At 42.0% G+C, this 21,717-nt stretch overlaps 1 protein-coding gene across 9 annotated transcripts in view; it reads right to left on the bottom strand.

Annotated features, from left to right (window-relative positions):
- The window catches only part of LOC115192201 (microtubule-associated serine/threonine-protein kinase 2), a 278,871-nt gene that overhangs the window by 63,732 nt on the left and 193,422 nt on the right, over window positions 1-21,717 (bottom strand). For 5 of the 9 annotated variants that reach the window (XM_029750428.1, XM_029750429.1, XM_029750430.1 and 2 more), the window contains 2 exons: window positions 13,413-13,504; window positions 13,157-13,210 (listed from right to left, as the gene is read on the bottom strand). In XM_029750428.1, coding sequence (XP_029606288.1) covers window positions 13,157-13,210; window positions 13,413-13,504 — 146 coding nt within the window. The remainder of the gene's footprint in view (window positions 1-13,156; window positions 13,211-13,412; window positions 13,505-21,717) is intronic. The other 4 variants (XM_029750431.1, XM_029750436.1, XM_029750432.1 and 1 more) reach the window with 1 other exon arrangement.

Below are 21,717 nucleotides of genomic sequence, written 5' to 3'. Positions count from 1 at the left end.
CTTAAGCTATTAAAATATGGTCTCCGGCTGCATTTGACTAATTGCAGTATCTAACTAATGTCTCTCAAATGTAAAGTTACTTGTATAAGTGAGGTAGAACTGAATTTGGGGAACAGATGCACACTTGTTGATCATTATCTTAATGGTGGTGTAGTTAGTTAGCTGTTAATGATTTCCCAGATTGCAGTGGCACACGGCTGGGTTGGCAGAGGGGACGCCAGATGGGGCACAGACAGAGTGGTACTAGGTCTGTTGCCACAGTAACACAACAGCATCTTTCTGGGCAGAGACAGTCGGCTGAAGGGCAGAGATAAAGAGAGCGAGACAGAGATAACTGTGATGTTTATGAATGCTGCCCATGACATGCCAGTACCCAGAAGCCACAAATCCAGCAGTAGGAAGAGGAGCTCTCTCGCGCTCTCCCTCTCCCTCCCACCCTCTCTCCCCTCTCCCCCACAAATTAATACAAAAGGAAAAGCTGAAATGTCTTGAGTCAATAAGTATTCAACCCCTTTGTTATGGCAAGCCTAAATAATCTCAGGAGTAAAAATGTGCTTAACAAATGAAATGCAATTTTATTTGTCACACGCGCCGAATACAACAGGTGTAGACTTTACCGTGAAATGCTTACTTAAAAGCCCGTAACCAACAATGCAGTTAAGAAAAATAAGTGTTAAAAAAGTATTCACTAAAATAAACTGAAGTAAAAATATATATATATATATATATATATATATATATAAAATATATAAGAAAATAGAAAAAATATTTAAAGATCAAAAATAAAATAACAATAGCAAGGCTATATACAGGGGGTACCGGTACAGAGTCAAGTTCCTATGAAGTTAAAGGTTAAATTAAATTAAAAAAATAAAAGAGTCAATGCAAATAGTCCGGGTGGCTATTTGATTAATTGTTCAGTAGTCTTATGGCTTGGAGGTAGAAGCTGTTAAGGAGCCTTTTGAACTTAGACTTGGCACTCTGGTACCACTTGCCGTGTGGTACCAGAGAGAATAATTTGACTTGTGTGAGTGGATTCTTTGACAATTTTTTGGGCCTTCCTCTGACACCGCCCCGTATATAGGTCCTGGATGGCAGGAAGCTTGGCCCAAGTGATGTACTGGACTGTACGCGCTACCCTCTGTAGCGCCTTACGGTCGGATGCCAAGCAGTTAACATACCAGTCGGTGATGCAACCGGTCAGGATGCTCTCAATGGTGCAGCTGTATAACTTTTTTGAGGATCTGGCGACCCATACCAAATCTTTTCAGTCTCCTGAGGGGAAAAGGCATTGTTGTGCCCTCTTCACAACTTTCTTGGTGTGTTTGGACCATAATAGTTTGCCGGTAATGTGGACACCAAGGAACTTAAAACTCTCAACCCGCTCCACTACAGCCCCGTCGATGTGAATGGGGGCGTGTTCGGCCTTTCTTTTCCTGTAGTCCACGATCATTTTCTTTGTCTTTCTCACATAGAGGGAGAGGTTGTTGTCCTGGCACCAAACTGCCAGGTCTCTGACCTCCTCCCTATAGGCTGTCTCATCGTTGTTGGTGATCAGGCCTACCACTGTTGTGTCATCAGCAAACTTAATGATGGTGTTGGATTCGTGCTTGGCCAAGCAGTCGTGGGTGAACAGGGAGTACAGGAGGGGAGTAAGCATGCACACCTGAGGGGCCCCCGTGTTGAGGATCAGCATGGCAGATGTGTTGTTGCCTACCCTTACCACATGAGGGCGGCCAGTCAGGAAGTCCAGGATCCAGTTGCAGAGGCAGATGTTTAGTTCCAGGGTTCTTAGTTTAGTGATGAGCTTTGTGGAGACAATAGTATTCAATGCTGAGCTGTAGTGAATGAACAGCATGCTCACATAGGTGTTCCTTTTGTCCAGGTGAGAAAGGGCAGTGTGGAGTGCGATTGAGGTTGCGTCATCTGTAGATCTGTTGGGGTGGTATGCTGGTGTTGATATAAGCCATGACCAACCTTTCAAAGCACTTATTGGCTACTGACGTGAGTGCTACGGGGTGGTAGTCATTTAGGCAGTTTTACCTTCGTTTTCTTGGGCACAGGGACTATGGTGATCTGCTTGAAACATGTAGGTATTACAGACTTGGTCAGGGAGAGGTTGAAAATGTCAGTGAAGACACTTGCCAGTTGGTCCGCACATGCTCTGAGTACACGTCTTAGTAAATCGTCTGGCCCCGCGGCCTTGTGAATGTTGACCTGTTTAAAGGTCTTGCTCACATTGGCTACGGAGAACATGATCACACAGTCGTCCGGAACAGCTGGTTCTCTCATGCATGCTTCAGTGTTGCTTGCCTCAAAGAAAGCATATAAGGCATTTAGCTCATCTGGTAGGCTCGCGTCACTGGGCAGCTCGCAGCTGGGTTTCCCTTTATAGTCTGTAATAGTTTGCAAGCCCTGCCACATCCGACGAGAGTCAGAGCCGGTGTAGTAGGATTCAATATTAGTCCTGTATTGATGCTTTGCCTTTTTAATGGTTCGTCTGAAGCCATAGTGGGATCTCATCAGCGTTTGGATTAGTGTCCCACTCCTTGAAAGCGGCAGCTCTAGCCTTTAGCTCGGTGCGGATGTTGCCTGTAATCCATGGCTTCTGGTTGAGATATGTACGTACGGTCACTGTGGGGATGATGTTGTCGATGCACTTATTTATGAAGCCGGTGACTGAGGTGGTATACTCCTCAATACGATTGGATGACTCCCAAAACATATTCCAGTCTGTGCTAGCAAAACAGTTATGTAGCTTAGCATCCACGTCATCTGACCACTTCCGTATTGAGAGAGTCACTGGTACTTCCTGCTTTAGTTTTTGCTTGTAATCAGGAGGATATAATTATGGTCAGATTTGCCAAATGGAGGGCGAGGGAGAGCTTTGCATGCGTCTCTGTGTGATGAATAAAGGTGGTCTAGAGTTTTTCTTCCCTCTGGTTGCACATGTGACATGCTGGTAGAAATGAGGTAAAACGGATTTAAGTTTGCCTGCATTAAAGTCCCCGGCCACTAGAAGCGCCACTTCTGGATGGGCATTTTCTTGTTTGCTTATTGCCTTGAGTGCGGTCTTAGTACCAGCATCGGTTTGTGGTGGTAAATAGATGGCTACGAAGAATATAGATGAAAACTGTCTTGGTAGATAGTGTGGTCTATATCTTATCATAAGGCACTCTACCTCAGGTGAGCAATACCTCGAGACTGCCTTAATATTAGACATTGCGCACCAGCTGTTACTGACAAATAGACACACACCCCCACCCCTCATCTTACCAGAGTTACATAATAAGTTGCATGGGCTCACTTGGTGTGCAATAATAGTATTTACCATTATTTCTGAATGACTACCTCCTCTCTGTACCCCACACATACAATTATCTGTAAGGCCCCTCAGTCAAGCAGTGAATTTCAAACACAGATTCAACCACAAAGTCCAGGGAGGTTTTCCAGTGTCTCACAAAGAAGGCTACCTATTAGTTGATGGGTAAAAAAAAGCAGACAATGAATATCCCTTTGAACATGATGACGTTAATTACACTTTATGGTGTATAAATACACCCAGTCACTATACGTCCTGAATACAATACGTTATGTTTGGGGCAAATCCAATACAACACCTACACCGAGTATCATTCTTCATATTTTCAAGCATGGTGGTGGCTGCATCATGCTATGGATATGCTGGTCATCTGCAAGGACTAGGATGTTTTTTATGATAAAAGAATTAACAGAATAGAGCTAAGCACAGGCAAAATCCTAGAGGAAAACTGGGTTCAGTCTGCTTTCTAACAGACACTGGGAGACAAATTCACCTTTCATCATGACAATAACCTAAAACACAAGGCCAAATATACACTGGAGTTGAAAATATATGGCAAGACTTTAAAGTGGCTGTTAAAGCAATGATCAACAAACAATATGACAGAGCTTGAAGAATGATGTGAAAATATTGTACAAACCAGGTGTGCAAAGCTCTTAGAGACTTACCCCAAAAGTATACATTTCCCCCTTCCACTTTGACATGAGTATTTTGTGTAGATCGGTGACCAAAAAACGACAATTAAATCAATTTGAATCACAGTTTGTAAGACAACAAGATGTGGAAAAAGTCAAGACGTGCGAATACTTTCTGAAGATACTGTATACTGAACAAAAATAGAAATGCAACATATAAAGTGTTTGTCCCATGTTTCATGAACTGAAACAAAAGATCCCAGAAAAAAAGCACAAAAAGCTTATTTCTCTCCAATTTTGTGCAGAAATGTGTCTCATCCCCATTAGTGAGCATTTCTCCTTTGCCAATATAATCCATCCACCTGACAGGTGTGACATATCAAGATCATTACACAGGTGCACCTTGTGCTGGGGACAATAAAAGACCACCCTAAAAATGTGCATTTTTGTCACACCTCACAATACCACAGATGTCTCAAGTTCAGAGGGAGCGTGCAATTGGCATGCTGACTGCAAGAATGTCCACCAGAGCTGTTGCCACAGAATTTTATGTTAATTTCTCTACCATAAGCCACCTCCAACATCGTTTTAGAGAATTTGGCAGTACTGTACATCCAACCGGCCTCACAACTGTAGACCACGCAAGCCCAGGACCTCCAAATCCGGCTTCTTCACCTGCAGGATCATCTGAGACCAGCCACCTGGACAGGTGATGAAACTGAGAAGTATTTCTGCCTGTAATAAAGCCCTTTTGTGGGGAAAAACTCATTATGATTGGCTGGGCCTGGCTCCCCAGTGGGTTGGCTTGGCTCCCAAGTGGATGGATCAATGCCCTCCCAGGCCCACCCATGGCTACACCACTGCACAGTCATGTGAAATCCATAGATTAGGACCTGATGAATTTATTCAAATTGACTGATTTCCTTATATGAACTGTAACTCAGTAAAATCGTTGAAATTGTTTGTGCATGTTGAGTTTATATTTTTGCTCAGTATAGCAAGACACGGCCGGCCACGTGACTCACTTTCTGTAGGAGCGAACCATTTTCGTGAAAGGGGTGGTGTACCTAATATACTGGCCAATGAGTGCATATTTGTGTGTGCTCTAGAGGGAGTGATGACAGAAAAGCCAATAGAAGCCAGAGGTCAAGGTCATAGCTTCTCTCTTCCAGCATGTCCTGCAGCCCAAAGTGTGTGTGTGTGTGTGTGTGTGTGTGTGTGTGTGTGTGTGTGTGTGTGTGTGTGTGTGTGTGTGTGTGTGTGTGTGTGTGAGAGTGTGTGTGCATGCGTGTGAGTGTGTGTGCTTGACAGCCTATACAGTTTTATTATTTCCTGTTGAGGAAATGAGCTGGTTGTGATTGCATTTCAGTAAATGTCACCAGGCTCAACTTAATCCACCAATAAGAACACACGGCCACAGCCCCTGTTGAGACAGTGCTGTGATTTCCTGTCTGCCTGTCTGTTACTCTCTCCATCTCCTTTCTCTATCGCTCCTACAATTTTCTCTCATTCAATATATCTAGCTCTTTAGAAGAGGGGTGTGTGTGCGTGCATACGTGTGTGTGTGTGTGTGTGTGTGTGTGTGGTGGCCGGCATGGCAAGGTGTCAGAGCATTCACCTAAACCTGTCAGATTACATTAGGCTGCTGCATCAGGGCTGGAGACACTTGAACTGAGATAAACACACAGGAACGCATGCAGGCACATGCTAGGGATGTGACAAATGGACAATTTTGCTAAACATTTAAACATCATAACATTCAGAAAAAAAACATACAATTCCACATCAATTCACAATGCAGAATAATGGTCCTTTTACGCATGACCGCTAGGGCCGGGCAATGAAGTTATATCTACCGCAGTCATATACCCTTGAAAGCGTCTCGGCTACGGCATGTTTGTTGGTCTGTAAGGGTACACTACAGCTTTTCAAACGCCGACACAAAACCTTCTGCGGAGATAGTTTCGAAGCGCCACTGAATGGGCATTTTACTTGTCTGTATAGGAATGCCCCATCTGAACCGGGATTGACGTCCATCACTAGGTAAGCAGAACTGTCAATCAAATAATCTTGAGCTGCCTGCACGCAGCCTGCCTGCATGCTGCTTGCACGCAGACCACTCTCTCCTAAAAAAATTACTTTAAAGTTTGTTCAATACCATGACATGCAGTAGAAAGAAAACATCTTCTGCTAGGAATCGACTCCTAAGATTCAGTATTTTTGGAACAGAGGAGACAGATTAGTTGCCGTACTTCCGAGAACACAAACGCGCTCACATCTTTCATAGCGAGCTAGCGAGGGACTGCGAGAGAGAGGAGGGACATAGTATAGGCAGGTCGGCCACCAGGCAGACGGAGTCAGAACCCTGCACTCGGTCTATCTATCCGCAATCAAAAACTGTATTTCGCAATGGAATGTTGTATTTCACAACTTCAGGAAAGCAGGGCCTATCATCAATGAATAGGCTAGGATATTCTACATGCAACAGACCGAAGACTGAACACATTCACATCATTAGCGAAGATTAAGAGCAGGCGAGCAAGCTGCACTTTGATTTTAATTCAGTGGAGGAAAAAAAACAAAAAAACATTGTTTATCCATTAGGGATTTTTCTTAACATTATGGATCCCAATTTCGTTTAAATGTTTTAAAGTTAAAACGTTCACACCCCTTGCGCACGCGCACACACACAGTCCCCAGCAACAAGGAGCTACAGTATGTAACACGTTGACTCTGACTAAACAACCAGTGAACACTATTTACTGAATGTGTATGAGTGTTCTCTCTGTATGTGCGACTTGCTGGGTGGATACATGCTGTGTTGGCACTTTTCCATGTCATGGAACGGTTGTCTCCACATGCAGTGGTTCCGGTTTTATCCACACAGACACACACTCTAATGTCACAGGAACAGCAGAGCCACTAGGCCCTGACTGTGCAGAGCTCAGTGTGTATTCTCAGCTCCTAATTGGGTCGTATGCAAATAAATAATTGTATTTACAGTGTTTTGTAGGCTAAACAGCTGGTAACAGACTCATTGAAAGGTGTCCACCCACTCTACCCAGAGTGCCTGAATACACACTTTGCTGATTACATTTCACTTCCTTATGTTAATAAAATACATTTTACCAAGACAAATATGATTATAATTGTTCTGAATCATTCAACGAGGTCATTCTCTAACATATTATTAGCCTTATATAAAAAAAAAAGTCTGATTTCGCAACATCCGATAATAAGAACAGAGCTCTGTTGACATAGTGGTGCAGGTTTCTCATAACCTTTGAGGATTTTACATTTTGTGGTGGTCGTCTTCAAAGTTGTTTCCGCGGGTGGCAAAAAGCTAAATTAGCATGACACGAGCTGAATTAAATGTTAAAGGCTTTGAAAATAAAAAGCTTGACATCAGTGCGCCATTGACATTTCACAGAGATACGCTTGTTTTGGTGAGAAATCTTTGAAAAAGAAGAGGAATTTCAAATGAATATGAAAAGTGTATATAGTGTGTACATGTCATGTGTCACAACGTCCACAGAAGGTGGCGCCTCTCCCGGGTCGGGCGGCGCTCGGCGGTCGTCGTCGCCGGCCTACTAGCTGCCACCGGCATCTCTGTTTCTGTGTCATTTGGTTATGTCTGTTTTGGTTAGCACCTGTTTTGTGTTAGGTCGTTAGTGGGGTATTTAGTCTGTCTGTTTTTGTTGAGGTTTGTGCGGGATTATTTTCGTGTCGTCCTATTAGTAGGTTGGGGATTTGGTCTTCATCTGTCACTTTGGGCATTAGGGTTTCGTCCCGACTCTTTTCAGGATCATCTTGTTCCTGTTGTTTTGGAGTATTGTTGCCCTGCCTTGTTTTAGTATTTGTGGACTTATTCATTAAACGTGTTTTCACGTACCTCGGTCTCCTGCGCCTGACTTCACCCTCCTGCTATTTAGAGTGGTCTTGACATCATGTCTCAAAATCGATGTCCATTCTACCTCTATATTATTTTATGTCCTGTGTATTCGAGAAGAAAGATGACGATTTCAACGTGAAAGTGAGCATGTCAGGTAGCTAACAGTTAGTATTATTAATTCTTGCACATAATCCAGCCTAGTTGACGCAATGTAATTAGCCAGATTTTTTTACCACTATTTTTCTCTGGCCTCTATTGATCTAACGTTAGTCACCTTAATTCTGGCCATCCTACAAAGGTGAAAGCCGTTCAAACGTTATTGGAGTTAATGATTGAGATAACGTTTGGAACATTGTTTTTCTCAGAGGATTATCTACACAATTAACATATGGTCAAAATATGCATTTTTGATTGGACACCCAACTCAATGTCAGCCGGCTACTTTTTCCACTTCATAAATTAACTAGGCTTCTTTTAATTTAAAAGTTTAAATTTGCTAGTCAGAAAAGTCTGTATAGCCTTTCGTCCCATGTAATGTAAGTGGTAACGATGAGTTGAAAGCCTCTTAATTATTGTTTTGTGGCACATTCATTTATTTTCTTTCGCATGTTTCATAGGCCTATAGCCAGCCACGGAGACAGGGCGCATAGGCTATTTACTGTTTTCGATTGACGACCGAACAGCTTAGTTTATAAAAGATGTCGACCTGAATTAATAAAGTTCAATATACTGTATATCCCTTTGCTATTCATAAATCATACAACGTAGTTATGTCCATGGTATCGCATCTGGACAAGTAATACAAAGATCTTGTTAGTATTTTCCGAGGATTCGAAGCCCATGTCGAGACTTGCCAGTGTAGCCTACCTAGTGATGGGTTGATCACGAACAAACTGATCTTTTAGGTGAACGGAACCGAAACGTTAGACTTCAGTGTGGCTTTTGACATTAGGCTTTTGACATTATCGATCATAGTCTGCTGATGGAAAAACGTATGTGTTATGACTTTTTTTCATTATTCACTAATGACATGCCTTTTATGTATGCAGATAACTCAACACTATACACGTCAGCTACTACAGCGAGCGAAATCCCTGCAACACTTAAGACCTGCAGTTAATTTCAGAATGGGTGGCAAGGAATAAGTTAGTCCTAAATATTTAAAACTAAAAGCATTTTATTTGGGACAAATCATTCACTAAACCCTAAACCTCAACTAAATCTTGTAACAAATAATGTGGAAATGTAGCAAGTTGTGGTGACTAAACTGCTTGGAGTAATCCTGGATTGTAAACTGCCATGGTCAAAACATGTTGATACATTAGCTAAAATGGGGAGAAGTCTGTCCATAATAAAGCGCTACTCTGCCTTTTTAACAATATTATCAACAAGGCATGTCCTACATGCTCTAGTTTTGCAGCACCTGGACTACTGTTCAATCGTGTGGTCAGGTGCCACAAAGAGGACCTCGGAAAATTACAATTGGCTCAGAACAGGGCAGCATGGCTGGCCCTTAAATGTACACAGACAGCTACCATTAATAATATCCATGTAAATCTCTCATGGTTCAAAGTGGAGGAGAGATTGACTTCATCACTACTTGTTTTTGTAAGAAGTATTGACACGCCGAATACACCGAGGTCTGTTTAAACTACTAACACACAGCTCGGACACCCATGCATACCCCCACAAGACATGCCACCAAAAGTCTCTTCAAAATCCCCAAGTCAAGAACAGACTATGGGAGGAGCACAGTACTACATAGAGCCATGACTACATGGAACTCTATTCCACATCAAGTAACTGACGCAAGCAGTAGAATCAGATTTAAAAATCATATAAAAAACACCTTATGGAACAGCGGGGACTGTGAAGAGACCCACACACACAGGCTAAGACACATATACACATGACAAGACACGCACTACACACACGTACACATGGATTTTGGATTGTAGATATGTGATAGTAGTGTAGTGGCATGAGGGAACACACTTAATGTGTTGTGAAAAGTGTAATGTCATGTCATATTTTAAATTGTATATAACTGCCTTAATGTTGCTGGACCCCAGGAAGAGTAGCTGCTGCCTTGGGGATCTTTAATAAATACAAACACATCAGTGAGAGAGCCGTTCATTTGTCTCCCAATTTGCATACTGGTAGGCTACTACTGCTTTTTGGCAATTATCTGCAGAGAAATTATGAAAACATTCTATGAAGATGTTGAAACCTCTGCAGGAACAATAGGTACTGGAGAGAGAGCCTCATTCTGGTCAAAAATATAATAAAAGAAAACCGATTGAAAATTATAAAAGCAACTGTCATGATAGTTACAGTGCATTCGGGAAGTCTTCAGACCCCTTCCCTTTTTCCACATTTTGTTACGTTACAGCCTTATTCTAAAATTGATTAAATTACTTTTGTTTTCCATCATCAATCTACACACAATACCTTATAATGACAAAGCAAAAACAGGTTTTTAGATTTTTTGGGGCTGTAACAAAATGTGGAAAAAGTCAAGAGGTCTGAATAGTTTCCGAAAGCACTGTATATGGTAGTATTAAATATATTGATATAAGCCTACTGATTTGATTAAAGTGTCAACAATGGAGTAGTCAACTGTTTTCTGTGTAGCAAAGCCCCTGTTTTACACCTGCTTCATTCTTCAATCATAGCTGTAGGTCTATTCATGGTTGCCTGACATTGTATAAAAGTGGGGGTGCACAATCTGGTAGGGGGAGTAGACTAGATTATTTATTCTGACTAGATTACTAATCTACAACCTTCCCAAAAAAGTCCCACCCACAGCGATTGATTGACAGGTCTGAACCCCTGACTCTATGATTTACACACATCCTGCCCCATCCCCTGACAATCCCACCCACAGTGATTGATTGACAGGCCAAACTGTTAAAGGTTTAGTTCACCTAAATTACAGAAGGACACATTGGCTTCCTTACCCTATGTGTCCACAGCAGCTGAGCCAATAAAATGCATAATTTGAAGAAGAAAAAAATTGTGGCAATTCATATCAGTAAAACTTTGAATATGACTTTAATCTCAAGAGAAGACAGGTTTAATGTTAAAAAAGGTAATCTTACTTAGTAAATAATCCTGATCATATAGGCCTAGGCCTAGACAATATTCAAAACAACTAACAATACACTGAATTCATACATTTTCAGTAATTTTTATTGTAAAGTCATCTTTCTACTCAATACCACAACTAATTTGACCGGTAAGGTTGTTAAAGTCCAGGTAGCAGATAATGGACCCTATCAGATATTTATATAGTTGGTGAGGTATATAAACTAATTACAACTTTAAAAATGACTTGTTAGATTACAATTGTACAATTCATGCTCCCCCTCATAAAAACCACAAAGACTGCCGGAAAGGCCCGAACGCAAGATCGTAATTTTGATGACTCACACGGTGAGCCATCTGTAGCCTACTGTACATGATAAACTGGTGCGCACCAAGCTCTACTTCCCGTTTTAGTTTGGAAAACGGCTGTGAGGAATTTTCTACAATATTCACAACATATTGACACAATTACAATCTTCATAGAATAAAAATGTAATTGAATCAATTACATGATTTTTTTTGGGGGGGGGAGTGAACATTATCAAGCCAGCAGCAGATGAAACAGAAAGTGGATCCCTCCCTCTCGCCCTGATTTTTGTCTGCGGCTATCACTGTCTATCTGGCTAGCTTAAGGATATTTACTAGCCCATAGCAGTGATGAACTTGTCTATGTTATCAAAATATGGCAGTACACAAACAAAATCTAACTCACTTTGCCAGCTATAAAGAAATCAGTGACAAATTACTCCAGAAACTGAGGAAGAGGATAGCTAGCTAACGTTATACCAAGCTAATGTTAGCTGATGCCTCTTCAACAAGAAGAAACTGTGAGAACATTGACCCAAAGATAAAAAAAAATATATACTTTCCCATCGAACTAAATCCAACCCCCTTAAGAAAACCTGTCTATGGGACGTCTCCAAAATGACCCAAGATCCGCGATGAGATCCATGACCAAAGCGTCACATTTCAATTTAGCCCGCAGGCAGCCTCTATAGAAAACTCCCCCAGCGCCACGGACACCATCCAACGAGCCATCCACACACACACAGAGAGCCCAAGTGCAGACAGCCAGCGGCTCCAAAAAGTCATGCGGCAAGTTGCAGGAATACATTTTCCCAATGAGCAAAATCCACAATACACCTCTCTAACGAAAACCTGGCCCCTTTCTCTGAAATGCCACCAGATCTACAATCTAATAAATGGTCGAACCGTTGCATTAGCGTTTAGCCTGCCATCCACACATGTATGACAGCACCAGAAGTTAGCTCCCAGCAGTTGGCAGATATGTTAATTAGCTCTTTCACTTACCCAGTGAAGCCTTGATAATGCCTTGATAATTACTGCAGGTGCTGCTGGCTGTTTGTGATACCTTATAAGCCATGTTGTTGGTAGGGACAGCATCCACTTTGAAAAGCAACGTTTTGCTGAAGAGCTACTTTCATTGTTGATAGCCGTGGAAGTTCTCAAGGATGACATTTTCCCTGTAGATTGACGAGTAGATGCCCAATTCGCCTGCCTCATTCTCACAAATGCATCTCACTTTTTACAAAGTGTTTCATTTTCATAGCCATAGTCACATTTGCATAGCAAGTGCTGCTACAGTACACCCTGCTACCACACAAATCTTGGCCATCTTGATGAATATTAATGCAATTGCTAGTTAGCTCCATACTACTAACCCACAAGTTTATAATATTTTTTTACCCACAAGTGTATGAAGGGTAAACATGGATTTTTATTTCCTCACTGAGGGACGCTGAACGCAGGGTGTTGTGGGATTGTTTCCGAAGTAAGAGCTGATTTGGAGAAAACCTCAAATTCAACTTTTAGAACAATATTACAGTATTATAAAAATGTATTTAAGAGTTTGTAACTTGGGAACGTTTTCTTGGAGTGCTCTTGCTAGCAGATACCCATAGACTTCCGTCATTGCACTAACGCTCGTTAGCATTGGCTAGCAAAACTACCTCTAACTTCCTTCATACTGGACGCAGAGACATAAAAACGAGTTAACGAGTTAATCTGACTCTATGGAAGGAGATAAAAGTCCCGAAGTATCCCTTTAACGTTTTCAATAATTTAGCTGTGTATTTTGGATGGAATCAAGTCATCAGAATGTGCCAGAGGCCACCAAAATAGAGCTTGTTCTGCAATTTCTTTCCTGGAACTCCCTGGCTGGCTAGTTTTGCTATTTGGCTAGCTACTCCATGTACTTACGGAAAACACTGATGTGATGCTGTATTTCTGGTGGACCACATGTAGACTTTTCTGCTGAAAACCCCCAGAGAGAAACAGCATGCTGTTTGTTTATGTTATAATGAACTGCAATGGAAAAAATGTACTCCAGCTAAGACCATATAAAAGCTCCATATTTGATGAGGGTTATATGTGTGTGTGTGTGTGTGTCTGTGTGTGTGTCTGTGTGTGTGTGTGTGTGTGTGTGTGTGTGTGTGTGTGTGTGTGTGTGTCTTACCTGGGTGTCCATGTAGTGGTGAGTGTGGTCTGGGTAGTGTAGGAGAGGTGCTGGATGTCACAATCAGGCTCTTCCTATTGCTGGTCCGACAGCTGGGGAGAGAGGAGACACACACACTTAGAGAAGAGCCACAAACACACTTAAAAACGACAACAACACACACACACACCGAGGCAGTACATTCAATTGGGTGACCAATGAGGAGTTTGCACTGAACTGGGAGGAGATTTCCAGTCCATCTGGAACCAGATGAACACTTATTCCCATAATGTGTTCTATCAACACGCCATTCGCATAACAGCGAAAAAGTCTCTTTATTAAGACTCTCCACTTCAACCACGTTAGGGGTTACAGTAGAGCTAGTTAAAGGAACAGTGTAGCAGCTCCACACACACACACACACACACACACACACATACAGCATTCCAGCTGACCCCAGAGTTTCTGTCCCCCCTCTCTCTCTGTCCCCACTCTCAGTAACGGCTCTACTCAGTCTGAGCAGCTTTTCATCTCTCTCTCTCTCTGAAGACCCAATCATCACAGCTGGAAGCCTGTACAGTACTCAATGCCCACTGATCAGAACTGCACACTACATTGGATTTGTGTGAGGTGACTGACTGAGGAGGGTGAGTGTGTGTGTGTGTGTGTAAGAGAGAGAGAGAAAAAGGACAGTGTGTGTCTGTCCGTCCGTCCGTGAGGACGGTGTGTCAGTGTGTGTGTTTGTGTGTGTAAGAGAGAGAGAAAAAGGACAGTGTGTGTCTGTCCGTCCGTCCGTGAGGACGTTGTGTCAGTATGTGTGTGAGTCCGTTACTGTTGATCTCTAGTTTTATGAGTATAATAAGCCATTAACTGTTCGCAGTAAGAATCCCAACATAAAAACACCTGCAGAGCTCAATGACGTCTTTGCACTACTACCGTAGCTGCTAGCCTAGTACTGCTGCAATGATGATGACGCTAATGTTCAGTACACAAGCATACAAAACAGGTATACACACACACAGCAAACTAACAGTGCCATCGGTCAGCTCTGCTTAATGTTTGTATCTCACAGCAGGTGGTCTACAGCAGGGAGCCTGCATAGGAGTGGAGAGAAGAGGAGAAGAGAGGACAGAAGAGGAGAGATGAAAGAGGAGAAGGGGAGAGGAGATAGTTTGAAGAGGAGAGGTGATGAAAGAGGAGACGGTGGTTTGAACATGATTTTGGTTAGGAGAGCCTTCCTGGTTGGAGCTCAAATGTGCACACAGAGCTATCATCGACTAAACACAAACTGTACGACTTGATATAGACAGCGTGTTTCTTTGTCTCCGTTTTATTATTATTCTTTTTATTATTAGGGGTTCAGCAACGAAGCTGGTGAAACCCTATTGTATTTGTTGTCGTTAATTATTATTTTCCTTCTGCTGATTTAGTGAAAAATACTAATTCCTGTGAGATGGTAAGGCCCAGGAGGGTGCAACTTTGCAAGATTGTAAACGGTCAAGGGCCACACCCTCTCATGCATAGCCATGCATATTGGCCACATGGTGGCGCAATAACAAGCAATTGAAAATGCTAACTTCGAAAAGGTCACGCTCACCCCGTCCGATACATATACAGTTGAAGTCGGAAGTTTACATACACCTTAGCCAAATACATTTAAACTCAGTTTTTCACAATTCCGGACATTTAATCCTAGTAAAAATTCACTGTTTTAGGTCAGTTAGGTCAGTTAATTCTCTCTTCTATTATTCTGACATTTCACATTCTTAAAATAAAGTGGTGATCCAAAAAACAGGGAATTTGACCTAAAACAGGGAATTTTTACTAGAATGAAATGTCAGGAACTGTGAAAAACTGAGTTTAAATGTATTTGGCAAAGGTGTATGTAAACTTCCGACTTCAACTGTATATATATTACTATTTGTCACATATCAGTTTACAAACAATGTAAAAAATAATCATTGAGTTAATAAAGCCGCATACTCAAATAAAGTAAAAAATATAATTTTTGTAAGGCAGCTCCAAAATTCAGGTTTTTCAACATAGCTCAGTGCTTTCTGTGGTGGTGGAGGAGCCAGCGGAAAATACAGAGCGTAGGGGTTGTTAATGTTCTCTAGTTATGGCGTGATTGGCTCAGTGTTCTGTCACTTATGTCTAAGGGTAGAGCTTGAAAATTCAAGCCCCTTAGGTGCTGCCATAGAGTTATATTAGAAGTGCCCATCCAAGAAGGCTCAAGATCATTGGCCACAGATAAAATGGCATCTGGCAGCGAAAATGAACTGTTTAGCAGGCAGACAAGTCTCCGCTGACAGCCAGGTGTAGCAGTGGTAAGTTGTTAGGACTGCTGTTGGGACAGCTTTATGTACCGTTTTAGTGCAATTAATGTATTGTTCAGTGTTGTGTGGCCCACCAAGATGTACATGCTAAAATTGCCACTGATTACACCTATCTATACATACTTTACATTATTTGCGAGATCAGACATAATATCACTATAATCTGAGTGTTCTTTTTTTTTTTCAGCGATTCTAATTTGTAAATATTTCAACAGTATTACAGTGGGGGGGAAAGTATTTGATCCCCTGCTGATTTTGTACGTTTGCCCACTGATAAAGAAAGGATCAGTCTATAATTTTAAAAGGTAGGTTTATTTGAACAGTGAGAGACAGAATAACAACAAAAATATCCAGAAAAACGCATGTCAAAAATGTTATAAATTGATTTGCATTTTAATGGGGGAAATAGGTATTTGACCCCCTCTCAATCAGAAAGATTTCTGGCTCCCAGGTGTCTTTTATACAGGTAACGAGCTGAGATTAGGAGCACACTCTTAAAGGGAGTGCTCCTAACCGCAGCTTGTTACCTGTAAAAAAGACACCTGTCCACAGAAGCAATCAATCAATCAGATTCCAAATTCTCCACCATGGCCAAGACCAAAGAGCTCTCCAAGGATGTCAGGGACAAGATTGTAGACCTACACAAGGCTGGAATGGGCTACAAGACCATCGCCAAGCAGCTTGGTGAGAAGGTGACATCATTTGGTGCGATTATTCGCAAATGGAAGAAACACAAAAGAACTGTCAATATCCCTCGGCCTGGGGCTCCATGCAAGATCTCACCTCGTGGGGTTGCAATGATCATGAGAACGGTGAGGAATCAGCCCAGAACTACACGGGAGGATCTTGTCAATGATCTCAAGGCAGCTGGGACCATAGTCACCAAGAAAACAATTGGTAAGACACTACGCCGTGAAGGACTGAAATCCTGCAGCGCCCGCAAGGTCCCCCTGCTCAAGAAAGCACATATACATGCCCGTCTGAAGTTTGCCAATGAACATCTGAATGATTCAGAGGACAACTGGTGAAAGTGTTGTGGTCAGATGAGACCAAAATGGAGCTCTTTGGCATCAACTCAACTCGCCGTGTTTGGAGGAGGAGGAATGCTGCCTATGACCCCAAGAACACCATCTCCACCGTCAAACATGGAGGTGGAAACATTATGCTTTGGGGGTGTTTTTCTGCTAAGGGGACAGGACAACTTCACCGCATCAAAGGGACGATGGACGGGGCCATGTAACGTCAAATCTTGGGTGAGAACATCCTTCCCTCAGCCAGGGCATTGAAAATGGGTCGTGGATGGGTATTCCAGCATGACAATGACCCAAAACACACGGCCAAGGCAACAAAGGAGTGGCTCAAGAAGAAGCACATTAAGGTCCTGCAGTGGCCTAGCCAGTCTCCAGACCTTAATCCCATAGAAAATCTGTGGAGGGAGCTGAAGGTTCGAGTTGCCAAACGTCAGCCTCGAAACCTTAATGACTTGGAGAATATCTGCAAAGAGGAGTGGGACAAAATCCCTCCTGAGATGTGTGCAAACCTGGTGGCCAACTACAAGAAAAGTCTGACCTCTGTGATTGCCAACAAGGGTTTTGCCACCCAGTACTAAGTCATGTTTTGCAGAGGGGTCAAATACTTATTTCCCTCATTAAAATGCAAATCATTTTTTTACATTTTTCACATGCGTTTTTCTGGATTTTTTTGTTGTTATTCTGCCTCTCACTGTTCAAATAAACATACCATTAAAATTATAGACTGATAATTTCTTTGTAAGTGGGCAAACATACAAAATCAGCAGGGGATCAAATACTTTTTTCCCCCACTGTAAATGATAACTTTTTTCAATGTCACAAATCTTTCTTCTCTTTCTTGTGATGTAAGTGTCGAGACGATGCCCTGAATCCCAGACGAAGCTTTAGCTTTCTTAGAGATGCAACGGAAAAACAATGTATTCCGTTGATCCCATTTCAGCCATTACCGCGGTGTGTTTGACTGGTCACTACAAACATTTCCGTGGTCGTAATGTTAACGGGAAAAAAAAGTCAGGCACAAGCAAGAGCATTGAAGAGTCGCAGGAGTACAATGAATGCAATCAATCCAGCGACATTTAAGTGACAAGTGGATTTTGCACCCCTCAAACTCAGGAAATAGAAAAAGACAGATCCTTAGGTGGGCAGGGCATGCACTTTGCTACTCAAAGGGTGTGACGGGAGGATGGAGAGAACAGAGGGGTAGTAGAGAGACTAGAGAAACACTCCACCGCATGTACACATATTTAACAACATCCTGTCTAGTGGAGAGAAAAACAGGACCATATCAACAACAAGGCCTTGGCACATTAACATAGTTATGGTAAGAGAGCAGCTGTGTGGAGGGAGGCAGGCAGGGGCGTGAAATGAAAGTTGCTCTGTAATTACAATCACCCAGATTTCCCAAAATTCCGAAAAACATGTTTTCACTTTGTCATTATGGGGTATTGTGTGTTGATGGGTGAGAGAAAAAAATCAGGCTGTAAAACAACAACATTTGGAATAAGTCAAGGGGTATGCATACTTTCTGAAGGCACTGTAGAATTAAACATAATTATGGCTCTAGATTGCAGGAAAAAGCTGTTTCAGGTTTTCGAAAAATTCTAAATTATCCAACTTCCAAACGGGGGACCTAGCACCCCTCTGGACCACCCCCCAACCATCATCACGCACTTTGTGCCCCCTCAGAATTTTTGGTTTCATGATACCCCTACAGTACATGGCAGCCTTGAACACACACATCTGAGGGATTTGTGAGGAGTGTGTGTGTGTGTGTGTGTGTGTGTGTGTGTGTATTTGGTTTTATTATCCTTGCGGGGACCAGAAATCCTCACAAGGACAGTAAAACAAGGAAAATTCGGACAAGTGGGGACATTTTGCCAGTCCCCACAAGGAAAGAGGCTATTTTAGGGTAGGGGGTTAGGTTTAGGATTTTAAGATTTAAGTTAGGTTAAGGAAAATAGGATTGTGTGACTGTGTGTGTGCGCTCAAAGTCTACTTCAAAGCGATATACTCTAAGGAAAGATTTAACAGAGACTCATGGTAAAGCCCAAGTCTCAGGTCAAACAAATCTCTCTCTCTCGCTCCTGAGTGAGGTCCCAGAGGTTATAAGTATGTTTGATGAAAGGAATCATCCAGTTTGGTGGGATCATCCAGCTACTGCTAATACATCAACAGTACCAACCTACCTACCTCTGTAACCAGGTGTGAGGTCTTAGCTAGGAGCTACTAGAGTTTGACCGATTAATTGGCATTGGCCGATTAATTAGAGCCGATTTCACGTTTTCATAACAATCTGTAATCGGCCTTTTTGGATGCCGATTATGACCGATCACATTGCAATCCACGAGGAGACTGCGTGGCAGGCTGACCACCTGTTACGCGAGTGCAGCATCAGAAGGACCTTGTGGCTGCACGGAGCCAAGGTAAGTTGCTAGCTAGTATTAAACTTATCTTATAAAAAATGATCAATCTTCACATAATCAGTAGTTAACTACACATGGTTGATGAAATTACTAGGTTAACTAGCTTTTCCTGCATTGCATATAATCAATGCGGTGCCTGTTAATTTATCATCTAATCACAGCCTACTTCAACTTCGCCAAACAGGTGATGGATTAACAAAAGTGCATTTGCGAAAAAAGCACAATCGTTGCACAAATGTACCTAACCATAAACATCAATGCCTTTCTTAAAATCAATACACAGAATTATATATTTTTTAAAACCTGCATATTTAGTTAAAATAAATTCATGTTAGCAGGCAATATTAACAAGGGAAATTGTGTCACTTCTCTTGCGTTCAGTGCAAGCAGAGTCAGGGTATATGCAGCAGTTCGGGTCACCTGGCTCATTGCGAACTGTGTGAAGACCATTTCATCCAAACAAAGAGTGTAATTAATTTGCCAGCATTTTACATAATTATGACATAGCATTCGAGGTTGTGCAATGTAACAGCAATATTTAGACTTAGGGTTGCCACCCATTCGATAAAATACGGAAAAATACGCAACGTTTTGCTTTCTAAATGATAGTTTACGGATTTCACCGTATTAATGACCAAAGGCTTGTATTTCTGTGTGTTTGTTATATATTAACTAAGTCTATGATTTGATATTTGATAGAGCAGTCTGACTGAGCAGTGGTAGGCAGCAGCAGGCTGGTAAGCATTCATTCAAACAGCACTTTACTGTGTTTGCCAGCAGCTCTTAGCAATGTTTGAGGCACAGTGCTGTTTATGACTTCAAGCCTATCAACTCCCGAGATTAGGCTGGCAAAACTAAAGTGCCTATAACGACATCCAATAGTCAAAGGTATATGAAATACAAATGGTATAGAGAGAAATAGTCGACGCGTCATAATTCCTATAATAACTTGCGGCTGAACTTGAAAGGGGTTCCTTCATTATTTTACCGTTCATGTCTTCCATAGAGAATGTCTTGATCTACTTCAAATAAGGTCTTTGTTTCGTGCAGGCTTAAACCGCCTCAGCGTTTTGATACTCGTGTAAATCTCACTAGGATAAGGTAACGTTTGTCAACATATTTTCATAAATCCACTCTACCCCAAAAAATATCTTTGCTTCTATTTAGCCGATATTGATCAGAGTTACCTTGTCCTATGGATATCTACACAGTTATCAAATTGTCAAGGTGGTGTAAGCCTACACGAAACACAGACGTTATTTGAAGTGAATCTAAAAATATCCCATGGAATAAATTAATGAAGGAACCGCTTTTCAGATTTTGCTGGAAGGTGTCATGGGGATTATTATTAAAATAGGATTTCCTGCATATAGAAATTACAGTTTTTGTTTTCAACATTCATCACAGGTAACTTAAACTCTAGTTTTATTATTCAAAAAGTTGAGAGTATTTGTGTCTTCAGTGTCCTTGTCACCTCAGAGAGCTGTGCATGTGTGTGTGTGTACGATTATATACATTTTACAGATGGCTTTAACCTTTTCTGTCGGTGCTTTGTTCACTCCATCTTTTTCATTCTCTCTCTCTCAGAGAGAGGCCAGAGAGGTTCATCCATACAGCTGCCACTGGGCCTCTCAGACATCCCATGATGCTGTCTACCTGGACCAGAAGCATTGACCTCTGACCACTCTGACAAGTAGAGGTTCGAGGTCATAGGGAGGAGGGTCTGACGGTTCCATAAAGAGGACACGTCCACTTACTATGTTCTTTAGACAGATGGAACACACACACACACACACAACATCCTTCTCATCCTTCAAAGATGGTAAGAGACTTATCAAACACACAGCTTCTCATTGTAACGGCTGTCTGAAGTAGTAGACCAAGGTGCAGCGTGGAAGTTGTTCATCTTTTATTTTAGATGAAAAAAAGGCACTTCACAAAGAAACACAGACGACAGCCAAACAGTCCTGTCAGGTATCCTAACACACTAAACAGAAAACATCTACCCACAAAACCCAAAGGAAAAACATGCTGCCTAAGTATGACTCCCAATCAGCAACAGCGATGTACAGCTGTTCCTGATTGGGAGCCATACCCGGCCGAAACAAAGCAATCCCCAACATAGAAATACAGACATAGAATGCCCACCCAAATCACGTGGGCGTGACACTCATGAAGGAATTCTTACCCAAGCTTGGCTGCTTACGTTGGATGCACACCCACTGGCCACAGTACACACATGCATACGCACGCACCAGGGTTTCCGTTAGCCGGTAATAGCTGGCTATTGGCCAATAAAAAAAATGAAAAGTCGAAAAATAAAACTGCCGCTGGGAAAAAAACAAAAAAGGAATAAAAATGTGCTTACCAAGTCCGATAATAAGTTGAATGGACTAACTCTGTGTGCAATAAGGGTATTTAACATGATTTTTTAATCTCTGTAACCCACACATACAATCAGCTGTAAGGTCCCTCAGTCGAGCAGTGAATTTCAAGTACAGATTCAACAACAAAGACTTGGGAGGTTTTCCATACA

This window comes from Salmo trutta, chromosome 4 (genome assembly GCF_901001165.1).
Source record: "Salmo trutta chromosome 4, fSalTru1.1, whole genome shotgun sequence".
In the NCBI taxonomy this organism is placed as follows: Eukaryota; Metazoa; Chordata; class Actinopteri; order Salmoniformes; family Salmonidae; genus Salmo; species Salmo trutta.
The sequence above is the reverse complement of the archived record's forward strand: the minus strand, read 5'-3'. Positions and strand labels throughout refer to the sequence as shown.